General features: G+C 37.9%; 1 protein-coding gene across 2 annotated transcripts in view; it reads left to right on the top strand.

Moving 5' to 3' along the window:
• aopep (aminopeptidase O (putative)) overlaps positions 1-12307 on the top strand; it is an 89755-nt gene that overhangs the window by 30200 nt on the left and 47248 nt on the right. For both annotated transcript variants that reach the window (XM_079897035.1, XM_079897034.1), the window contains exons 10-11: positions 3313-3356; positions 7654-7714. In XM_079897035.1, coding sequence (XP_079753161.1) covers positions 3313-3356; positions 7654-7714 — 105 coding nt within the window. The remainder of the gene's footprint in view (positions 1-3312; positions 3357-7653; positions 7715-12307) is intronic.

Below are 12307 nucleotides of genomic sequence, written 5' to 3'. Positions count from 1 at the left end.
ATGGGAGCGGTGTATTAATTTTTAGCCTGAACGCAAATGTAGCTTTTAACCTCACTGTCATTCCATCAGCTTGTATCAGAGAAAGTATGCACCAGTTCCCCTAAAGGTGTAATTGTTGACTTGATTTGACGCATAGCTGCATCCAGGGTTCAAAATTAACACTCACAATGCACCAAATGAGATTTCAAATTGCTTCTGGTAAATATAGAAAAGAGTTAATAGCTATTTGGCTAGTAACTTTATTAGGAACTGCAAAATAATAATAATTTCCTCTCAAAGCGAATTTGTCAGTGAAATGACTTGTAGAGGTGAAGCTGTTTTAATCTAGGAAATAAAGTTTTTACATTGTCTTACTGATTACAAAATTGATCCACCTCATGTGAGTGTATACATTTTTTATGTAATTTTTATTCATGTCTTGTTTTCATCCAGTCATATTTTAAAATTTGGATAAAAATACCTGGATGCAAGCCTCTGCAATGTACTGGCACAGCTTGCATTCTTCTATAAGCTTGTAGTGGACAATTTATCATCAGAAGCTTGGGTAACACTTTATTTTGATGGTCCCTTTTAGACATTTTTTATTTTATTACAGTAACATTGCACCTACATGTCCACTAACTGTCATTAGAGTATTGTAGACTCTGCTTAATATCTGCTAACACTTAATTGTGATGGTCCCCAACAGACATTCTACTGACTATTAGTATCTTTGCAACTACTGTACATGTCAACTTATTCTACTAACCCTAACCCCTTATTCTACTAACCATAACCCTACATCTAACAGTCTACTAATACTCAACTAATACTCTAATGAGAGTTAGTTGACTTGTAGGTGCAATGTTACTTATAGTCAACAAGATGTCTAAGGGGACCATCAAAATAAAGTGTAACTGAATCTTGTCTATGATGTATAAAGGTTTTTTCCCCTCCAGAAAATCATGTGGCAACACTTATATGAAGTATCCCTCATGTTATGCCACTAAAATGGAAATATGATCACAAATAGTCTACATAATTTTGTGGCAGGTGCTGTTTCATAGAGAGATACAAAGAGCTTACTATTTTCTCAATTTGCTTGCCACAGAGTGCAACAGTGGACGTCCACTTTTTCAATGGCCTTTGTTCCGGAAGTATTTTCCCTTTTTTCCCCCCTAAGTCTTCATTAAAGATTTGAATCAAAACATTACAAACTATGATTTGAAGCAAAAAAGTAAATCGGACAAAAAGACAAAGGTACAAGAGTGTGTACTTTACAGCTTTAACGAGAGAAAGAACTATAATCCTATGAAGCACTGTGAATGACAAACGAAATAAAATGATGAATGAATATAAAACTTGATTTAAAGATGTTGAATATGTACAGTGAGGAAAATAAGTATTTGAACACCCTGCTATTTTGCACTTGGAAATCATGGAGGGGTCTGAAATTGTCATCGTAGGTGCATGTCCACTGTGAGAGACATAATCTAAAAAAAAAAATCCAGAAATCACAATATATGATTTTTTAACTATTTATTTGTATGATACAGCTGCAAATAAGTATTTGAACACCTGTCTATCAGCTAGAATTCTGACCCTCAAAGACCTGTTAGTCTGCCTTTAAAATGTCCACCTCCACTCCATTTATTATCCTAAATTAGATGCACCTGTTTGAGGTCGTTAGCTGCATAAAGACACCTGTCCACCCCATACAATCAGTAAGAATCCAACTACTAACATGGCCAAGACCAAAGAGCTGTCCAAAGACACTAGAGACAAAATTGTACACCTCCACAAGGCTGGAAAGGGCTACGGGGAAATTGCCAAGCAGCTTGGTGAAAAAAGGTCCACTGTTGGAGCAATCATTAGAAAATGGAAGAAGCTAAACATGACTGTCAATCTCCCTCGGACTGGGGCTCCATGCAAGATCTCACCTCGTGGGGTCTCAATGATCCTAAGAAAGGTGAGAAATCAGCCCAGAACTACACTGGAGGAGCTGGTCAATGACCTGAAAAGAGCTGGGACCACCGTTTCCAAGGTTACTGTTGGTAATACACTAAGACGTCATGGTTTGAAATCATGCATGGCACGGAAGGTTCCCCTGCTTAAACCAGCACATGTCAAGGCCCGTCTTAAGTTTGCCAATGACCATTTGGATGATCCAGAGGAGTCATGGGAGAAAGTCATGTGGTCAGATGAGACCAAAATAGAACTTTTTGGTCATAATTCCACTAAACGTGTTTGGAGGAAGAAGAATGATGAGTACCATCCCAAGAACACCATCCTACTGTGAAGCATGGGGGTGGTAGCATCATGCTTTGGGGGTGTTTTTCTGCACATGGGACAGGGCGACTGCACTGTATTAAGGAGAGGATGACCGGGGCCATGTATTGCGAGATTTTGGGGAACAACCTCCTTCCCTCAGTTAGAGCATTGAAGATGGGTCGAGGCTGGGTCTTCCAACATGACAATGACCCGAAGCACACAGCCAGGATAACCAAGGAGTGGCTCTGTAAGAAGCATATCAAGGTTCTGGCGTGGCCTAGCCAGTCTCCAGACCTAAACCCAATAGAGAATCTTTGGAGGGAGCTCAAACTCCGTGTTTCTCAGCGACAGCCCAGAAACCTGACTGATCTAGAGAAGATCTGTGTGGAGGAGTGGGCCAAAATCCCTCCTGCAGTGTGTGCAAACCTGGTGAAAAACTACAGGAAACGTTTAACCTCTGTAATTGCAAACAAAGGCTACTGTACCAAATATTAACATTGATTTTCTCAGGTGTTCAAATACTTATTTGCAGCTGTATCATACAAATAAATAGTTAAAAAATCATACATTGTGATTTCTGGATTTTTTTTTTTAGATTATGTCTCTCACAGTGGACATGCACCTACGATGACAATTTCAGACCCCTCCATGATTTCTAAGTGGGAGAACTTGCAAAATAGCAGGGTGTTCAAATACTTACTTTCCTCACTGTATATAGAAACAAATATTTGGATATAATATGCATATTTTGCAATGAACATAAAATATATTAAGTCGTTTGAGAGTGTAGGGAGACTTGATCACAGTAACATAGGTCTGTCTTTAAAGGTTTGTTAGTTATCATTAAAAATCAATTCCCCTATGGAGGAAATTAATGTGATTTTTTCTTTTTTTTCCCTTTTTTTTTTTTTTGCTTCCGGAGGTCAAGGTTTTGGACCTTGGTAGTAGACTAGTGGAGAAATGCATTAAGACATTTCAGTATTTTTAAACACTGTATGCTCTGCTTGAAGCTTTGATATTCACACGCTGCTTTTCATTTATACTGTAGTCTGTCTCTTGTAGGATTTCCTGCAGATGCTCCTGGACACATTTCCAGCAATGAGCAGGTATGATGAAATGGTGTCAACATTGGCTTTCAAAAACACATACTCAATGAACTCCTCAGCTGCTCTGCCTTTATTATTAGTGTGGGGAACTTTCACTGTAGGTATTTAAACCAGACTCTGCGGGAATCTTTCTTTTCCAGCTCTGCCTCAAATGATTTTTCCACTGGTTCTCTTGCCCAAACTCACCCGTTGTATCATCAATATTTATTTTCCTTTTTCACTGTTTCATCATTTTCATGTTGACATAATGTTGTTATTAAAACTGCCCCAAAACGTATTATATAGAAGAAATATGAAGAGGCTTCTTTGCCCTTCATAATATTGTTAAGCTTTGTGGCCAGTGGGAAGTCTAGAGAAGTTCTGATAGGGTCTTTTTCATGGTGAATGATAGAAGTGTTGAGTTCATGCTGCTTCATGCTTCAACTGTGCATATTCACTGCTACCGTATGCTAGAAGAAAACACAAAATGCACATCTTTAGTGAGTTATTTATATAGTGAGTTATGTCTTTGGATACCATATCAGATATCAGATCTGTACATTAGGCCTTGCTGTGTAAATTGAGCTGTGTTTTGTTAATGGTAATATTAGTCAAACAACAATATATATATAAAAAAAATCACTGCTCCTAATTTATTCTTTACTCGTTTGAAGCAGTGTTTATTTTAATACTGTATACGTGTACAGTAATACTGTTTTTATTTTTAAGTTGTTAAATAATTAATAAAAGCACTTTGTTCAGGAACATTATGAAATTGAACTAGTATTGGTTTTGACTATGTTAGTATCATGGCAAATTGTAAAACAATCAGCTCTCTTCCTTTTCTCTACTACCTGCGATCTTCATTTCTTCATCTCTCTTCATTTCTCCTCTTCTGTTTCATCTGTCTCTCTTTCGGTTTCATGTAGTCTCCATTTGCTCATTAAGGCCTAGCCACTGGCTGATGATTGATTAAATTACATTAAACTGAAAGGTAAGGGCGTTCAATATTTGTGTCTGCTGCTCAGAAGTGTAAACATTCATGGCGGCACAACGCTGGAACGGCAGACTGATGTGGTGAAACAATCACAGATGGGCCTCCTTGTGTCAGATCAAAGACAAATCAATGCTTCCATGGCAAACCGTTCCTCCTACACCACCCCCCTGTTAAGGAAGTCCACGACAGCTTCTGTTAATGTTTGTCTGACTCACTTCAGATATCTGTGCTTTACATGCCCCCCTTATTTTTGTTTCTATTCATTTTCTCAGCAAATTAACATTCCTTTTTTGACTAAAAAATGGACAATACATCCATTTTAGACATTTAGAGAGTCACCTGAGCCATATGTACTGTACCAGAATATAGTATAGGCTTGAGGTGAGAGTGGGCTCATTTCCCTCAGGCCAGTAAACAACCACCTAGCAACCACCAAAAACACCCTAGCAACCAAACACAAACATAGCAACATGCTGGCAGCCACCCACAAAACCTTCTTGGATGCGACTTTTGCATTAGCAGTGTGTTTATAGTGCTAGTTCAGAATGCTTCCTTTTTCAGAAAGTTTCCTTCAGAAATTGACTGTGATTTTTACTATAATTACACTACTATAATAAACTATTAAGTATAGTGATTGTATTATTTTTAATCAATATGTTTATTTTTATTTCAAATGAGGCAGTGGTAGTTAGTTATATTGATCTGACCATATGAATGACTCTTTGCATATCACAAATTATCTATGCTTATTATACTGTGAAGAGTTTATGAGAAGATCATTATAAAAATTACTAGTTACCATAATATTCTTCAAAATACCAGCAGTTACTACAGTTATTTTTACTTCATTACTGTTAACACTTTGTTAGCAGTCATCAAAATAATACATAAAACAAAGGGATAACATCATTTTGAAAGCTTGAAGATGATCACATAATTATTTATTATGATTTTACCGTAGTAATATGCATCCATGGTATTTTGCCAGAAACTATGGTTATTATGAATTTTTAAGGGGCATTGGGTAATCAGTAGTATGCAGCATGCTTTCCATTTTAACTAAGTTAGAAGTTATTAATTAGTCATACTGTGGCTTACAGTGCTAAAGTATTCAAACCCCTTCGTTATTTTCACATTTTGTTATATTGCTGCCTTATGTTAAACTGAACAACCTCCTAGAGCTGGGTTCCTGGCCAAACTGATCAATCGATAGAGAAGGGTCTTGGTTAGAGTGGTGACCAAGAAGCTGGTGGAGCTCCATGATCATATATGGAGATTTACAGAAGGATAAAAATCACTCCACCGATCTGGGCTTTATGGCAGAGTGGCCAGACTCAAGCCTCTCCTTAGTGCAGACACATGAAAACACACTTGGAATTTGCACAAAAAAAAAAAAAAAAAAAAAACCTAAAGGATTCTCACAGACTGTGAGAAACAAGATTATCTGGTCTGATGGACCTCAGTTCCAAGTGTCATGTACGGAGGAAACCAGGCACTGCTCATCACTTGCACAATACCATCCCAACAGTAAAGTGTGGTGGTAGCAGCATAATGCTGTGGGGCTGTATTTCAGCGGCAGGGACTGGGGGACTTGTTAGAGTAGAAGGAAAGCACAACGCACCAACATATAGAGTTAGCCTTAATGAAACCCTAGTCCAGAGCATTCAGAACCTCGGACTGAGCAGAAGGTTCACCTTCCAGGACAATGACCCTAAGCAGACAGCTAAGACAATGCAAGAGTGGCTTATGGACAACTCTGTGAATGTCATGCCCAGAGCCTGGGCTTAAAGCCAATCTAATATGTCTGAAAATGAAAATGTCTTTCCACCAACGGTCCCAATCCAACCCGACAGATCTGGAGGATCTGAGCAGAAGAATGGCAGAAAATCAGCAAAGGCAGATGTGCAAAGCTTGTCACATGATACACAAGACTTGAGGCTGTAAAGGTGCTATAACTAAGTACTGAGTTAAGGGTTTGAATACTTATGCAATGTACTTATTAATAAAGTTGTCACAGATCAGTTTTTTTGTTTTTTTTTTGCTTTGTCATTATCGTGTATGGAGTGTAGATTGATGTGGGAAAAAAGTAATTTAAAGTAATTTAACAAGACAGCAACATAACAAAATGCAAAAAATAAATAAAATGAATGGGTTTGAATACTTTTGCAATGCACTGTGTATAAAAGCATGACTAATATCATATGAATCTCAGCATGAATTTGAATATTTGCTTGTAGAATGAGCCTTGCTTTTATTCTGCAAGAACATGCTGTGGCACGACAGCGCTGTTATTTAGTAATCACAGTCCGGTGAGCTTAGTGATTTGCTCTGACACTGAGGGCTTTTCCCTCTTCAATGCTGGGATGGAAATTTCCATCCTTTTCATTTGTCATCACCTTAATGTGCTCAACTGTTGTGTCAAAGGGCCTCAAGTGTTGGAGACACACTGTTCCTGTCTGAGACAGTCCATTTAGTTGATTATATGTGCTTTGTGTTTGTGCGTGTGCGTGTGCATGTTTGTGTCTGCGCTCTTGCACATTAACAAGATTGATTTGGAGTAAGTGGTGAATGGCTTCAATTACTGCCAGAGAAAAAAATACTTTGAGGGGAAAGAAGAAAAGCAAATCTATACAGAGTTGAATTGAAAATCACAATTCAACTCCAGCTGAATTTTAATTGAGATAGCAAACAGGATTGGAATTGGAATTTGAAGTCAAATTAAAATGGAATAAAAATGAAAATAAATTTAGGCCATAGTGGAGGAACACTTTAATTCCCAGAATGCTATATATTTACTCAATATTCTATATACCAATTGATATACATTTGGTGTTTAGGAGAAAAAAGTCATCTGGACATTTTGTGGCATTGTATGGAGAAAAAAATGAAAATGTATTTAATGACTTAATTGTTAGTATTGAACATTGTTTAGGGAAATACATCTAATTATTCCTTTTTATTCAGGGAAAAAATAAGAGAATAATCAATAGTGAATAATTCATTCAAAAAATTAAATTATTTGGGTTGTGTTGCAAACTGTGTTGAACTGCGATTTAGTCATTCCTCTTCCTGTCATTCCAATTCAACTTCCTGTCGCATGTGGCCAATTCAATTAAAAATTCGAACTCATGAATTGAAAGAGAGCCAAATCTTAAATTCTGAACTATTCAAAACCCAGGTAGTCACGCACATTGCATGTAGACTTCTTGTTAAGAATGCTTTTAATTTAAAGGATTTACATGATTTTAAAGCACATGAAAGCAAAGCCGAAGTACTTGATCTCCTCCAACAATTACTGAATGTATCACTTTTCTCTTTCAGTCGGGGCATCAGACTTGAAACCATCTTTTCAGACTGGTTAGATACACCTGAAATGCCAGAGGTAAGAAGAAAAAAGCCCAGATCTATTTTGAGATGTGTGGTCATTCAAGCCAGATTATATACTCTATGATTATGCAAAAGGAATAAAAGCATGCTTGTTACACAACATGTAAAAAGATGTATTGGTGCTACCTCTCATGCCTGTCACCCAGAATGTAAAACCGTTTTTAATCCATTTCCTCTTGAGCAATAGAACATAGAGCGCGTGCATATATCTCTCCAGGACTGACACATGGCATGAATGAAGCAGCTTCCCTCTTGCTTTAAGATCCATTTAACCTCTCAAGCATTTCTAAACTGGGCTGCCACAAGCTCTTAAACAATTGATGACTAATATGAAGCCATAAATCTGTCTTTTTCTTTCAGCATTGGCCACTGTTTATTATAGAATTTAGTCATTCTTGTACACTTTGGAAGGTGATTCACTTCCACACTGAAGATATCATGTTTCCAGCTAGTACTATGTAGGCTGCATGTGTGGAATCTGCTCTCGTTGAATTAAGATTGGAAAATCTTTTTTATGTTTTTTGTGTGTTTTATAACAACCAGAGAAGACCACAAAAGCCTTTCCGTTCATCCATCCTGAGTCTATGTCTCAAAGAAATGCATTCAAACGTTAATCTCTCCCTTCCTGTGCAGTTTGTTTTAGTTTTGTGCTCGATTTACCCTCATTGGCCAACCAGACTGACATGCGGTGCCATTTTCATTGACGCCGCCATTGGATCTAATGACACATGGCTGCCAAAATCAGCACGGGAACAGTTTCACTTTTGGATAAAATCCTTGTTTTTTTCCCCCCTGTTTGAAGCCGTTACTTTGACTTTAAAAACATGATGTTCTTGAACGTTCCTCTAAATAAATAATGGCAGGAAATAGTCGATCCCCACAATAAACAATCACAGCCACATACACACACACATACAAAAGGGAGGGATGAGATGGGAACGGAGCTCTCTTTTTCATTGTGCTATTTTTAAGATGGCAAACATTTGAGCGAGCATAATTAGTTGCTATATCTGCATTTTGAGGTGGGTTTAAGGCTGGGACAATCTGAATCTCATGACCTCCCTTGACTCCACTCGCTGTGGGTTGCTGCTGAAAGGATACGCTCAGAGCAGCCTACCAAATCCCAATCCTGACATTTACCTTTTGTACAGAAAAGCAAAGCAGCTTTCAGATCATTAGCTTGGGTGCGACTGTATGGAAATAGCTGTGGTTCAGGACATTAGAATTCAGGTTTTAGAGAACTAGAGCTCTGTTCAAAAACCTATGCATGCATCCTTTTGCCTATATAGAATGCTGTCTTTTAAGGCAGCATCCTAAAAGTCCTGGAACCTCACAGGCAAACCAATATTGAAACTCACAAGTAGCTCTCTGCACAAGACACTTGACTTGAAATTGATTTCAATAGAATATAATGCTAGCATGTTGCTAAGCTAAGAGCGCAATGCTCTAAAAATACATAGCACATACAATTATTGGGAAGAATAATCACTTTTCAAATATGCTGATCTATTTTATGAATATTTTTGAGTGTTGAATTAAATGTTTTAAGAATTTGTAAATCACCTGCTTTCTCCACCATCTTGGATTTATGTTTTTTCACTGAGCTTGTCGCAATAGATTTTGGCTTTGTTTTCTCCATGAAGGATACATGCAATTCTGCTTTAGGATTTCGCAAAAACAAGGTATCTTACTGGGATAGTGCACTCATGTTGTTCCAAACCTGTATGACTTCAAAACAGCTTTGGACCCCATTGACTTTCATTGAATAAGAACTTTTTTCAAAGTATCTTCATTTGTGTTTTACAGAAGAATGAAAGTCATACATGTTTGGAATGACATGAGGGTGAGTAAATTATTTTGCTGTCACTTTAAGAGACTGTATAAGTTTCCTACCTTTTGTAACAATCTGTGCATTGCTACTATTGCCTTAATGTACATGGCTCTATGCAGCTCACTAGGATTTGGGACGCAGCATACAGTAGGTGGCATTCACTCCAATGTCAAGCTCACTGCCACTTTAGTGAGCAGATGCAAGTTCATTTCCAGTTATTTTAGGCTTGAAAGAGGAATTGTGTGTGTGTTGGGGGACGAGTTTGAGTGTGTATTTTTTGTCCACTTCTTACTGTTTGAGTGAGCATGCATACTACTAGAGCACACGATCTTGTGGTGGGCAGCTTCCTCTTTTTAATAAAAAAGACAAAGATCTGTTTGAGGTAAAATCGTGTCTATGAGTATTAACAAACTCACTAGCGAGCGAGTTGCATTAAACCACAGCTAATGAAATCCCATGTCTCCTCAAGTGCTATCCATATTTTTCTGTGCAAAGCAGTGTAAAAATGTCTGCAAGCCATGCCTTCGTGTTCTTTGTAGAACATGCTGTCAAGAATCAACACTTGTGTACGAAATTTTACTCAAAATGAGCGATTTGGGATCATAATTACAGTCGGTGAGGTAGAAGATCTTATAATTGACATGTAATCTGCTTTTAGTTGTGTAAAGTGTGCATAAACACGAATGAAAACAATAAGCTATGTTTAATTGTGCGCGGGGGGGGCGACGACCTTCAGACTTATAGCATGTGCGTAACCTAAAAGAATGTTTTTCATGAACGATTGGTTTGTTCAATGAATTATATAAAGCACGTTAAAACCAGGAATATGTATTAAGAAAGTAAGAAGGATCAGATCATTTGACAGATAATACTGTATAAAAAAACCCATCTCAAGTTCATACAGAGAGCTGTGAGAGCAGTTAGCACTTCTGTCATCATAAAAAGCAGCTGTCGCTGTTGTGCCGCCAACACAAGGGCAGCATCCCACTGTTAACTGTTCAACACCAATTTAGTTTTGAGCAGGCTGGTTTTTGGAGTTCATGCAGATGTACGAATACAGAAATACTACATTTATCGTATATACTGTCAGCATGCGTGAGATGGGAGTTTGCGAGTACTTTACGAGTTTGGCTGTGAGAGGGGGCTGATTGCAGTGTCTTGCAGGCGCACAAAGGCCTGGCTGTGCCGGGAATGAACCAGGCAATCTGGGCCGTAAAACTGCTATGTGTGGTATCCAAGTTAACAATGGCAGTTTGCAGCCCGAGAGTCAAATTCTGCTCTGCCCACTCTCCCTTCCCGAAAGTGCACACAAGTCACAAAAACACACATACATAGACAAGCACACATATCCCTGACTTTCTCTCTTCCCTGGGGTAGCAAAAATACGTCTCTTTAACTCTTAAAGTGGCTAATAAAGTCATGCACGCACATAAAGACACTTGAGGAGAGATGTGCTACTTTTTCTAAGACTTAAATTTTTTGGGAAAAATAAAATGGGCAGAAAAATGTATAGACTTGCATTTAAATAGGAACCCAAGCCATATTTAGGGACCAGACTTTTTTTTCTTTTTCTTTTCTTTTTTGTAGGTTGACATAGTTCATAGTTAGACTGTGTCCTAACCAGATGCGACACAACATTTTATATGTTAATGAGAGTTTTTGTCCTAACCAGCTGTGACGGCGGGATGCAATGTTCAACACAGGTTTCGACTGATTGTGTTTTGGAAAATATTAAAATGGTTTAATTTGAGTTCTTTGTGCATGACTTTAATAGCCATAATGAAATGGATAAGGTATAATTTACTTCAGATCTTGAAAATAAATGAACGGAAACAGGGACATTCAAACTTTGTGATTGAATAAACTTGTTTAGTTCAAAGATTTAATAAGTCATTGATTATTTACAATAGTATTATTTCGAATAGCGTGGCAAGATTTTATTGTTAACTGAAATAAAGTAATATAACTTGATAAACTAAAATTATATTTTTTAACATACTTATTACTATACAGAAAAATACAACAATAATATACACTTCACAGAGTAAAGACAAACGGCAAAAATAATCTGACTGGACAAACTGAAAAATAAATGAAGCTAAAACTAAAATAACCCTAGTTTTAACCCTTGCTATAAGTCATATTGTAATCAGATAAATCTGATTTTTTGCTGCCTGTCTGAACAAGACTTGAAGGATATGGGCTCTTTTTAATCTGAGCGAGTAAATAACCCCCTAGCAACCACTCAGTCACATAGCAACGCCTTGGCGACCACCCACAACACTGCACATTTTCTTCCGAAGATGTAAAAATGCACGTGGTAACAAAAAAGTACTGTGATATTTCTTGAACTACCTTTGATATACCATTGTATATGAATGTACTAATAACTTATACCATCACTTGACTTTTTTGTAATTGATAGGGATCTGTTTTTCTCCTCTTATCTCCCAAATGTTTCTTATTACCTGTGAGAGGCCGTGTCAGCCTGTCTGTGAAATCCTTCTATACCTGCCTTTGTGTTTACACACCTCTACGCACACACAGCTCATCAGTTTTAAAGAGACAGTCCTCCTGAGAGCAGTGGCCCCGAGAGAAGTGTGTGTGCGTGCTTGCGTGTGTGACGGAGAGCGAGAGAGAGAGAGAGAGACATACGGCCCCTCCTCTGACTGCACAGGGAGTGAACACTGTTGATTACAATGAAGCTCCGCTCACAGACCTTTTACTGCCGTCTGCTCCCCCCCACGCACACCTCAT

The sequence above is a fragment of the Squalius cephalus genome (genome assembly GCF_949319135.1).
Source record: "Squalius cephalus genome assembly, chromosome: 16".
NCBI lineage: Eukaryota > Metazoa > Chordata > Actinopteri > Cypriniformes > Leuciscidae > Squalius > Squalius cephalus.
Note: the sequence above shows the minus strand (reverse complement) of the source record. Positions and strands in the feature narration are given on the sequence as shown.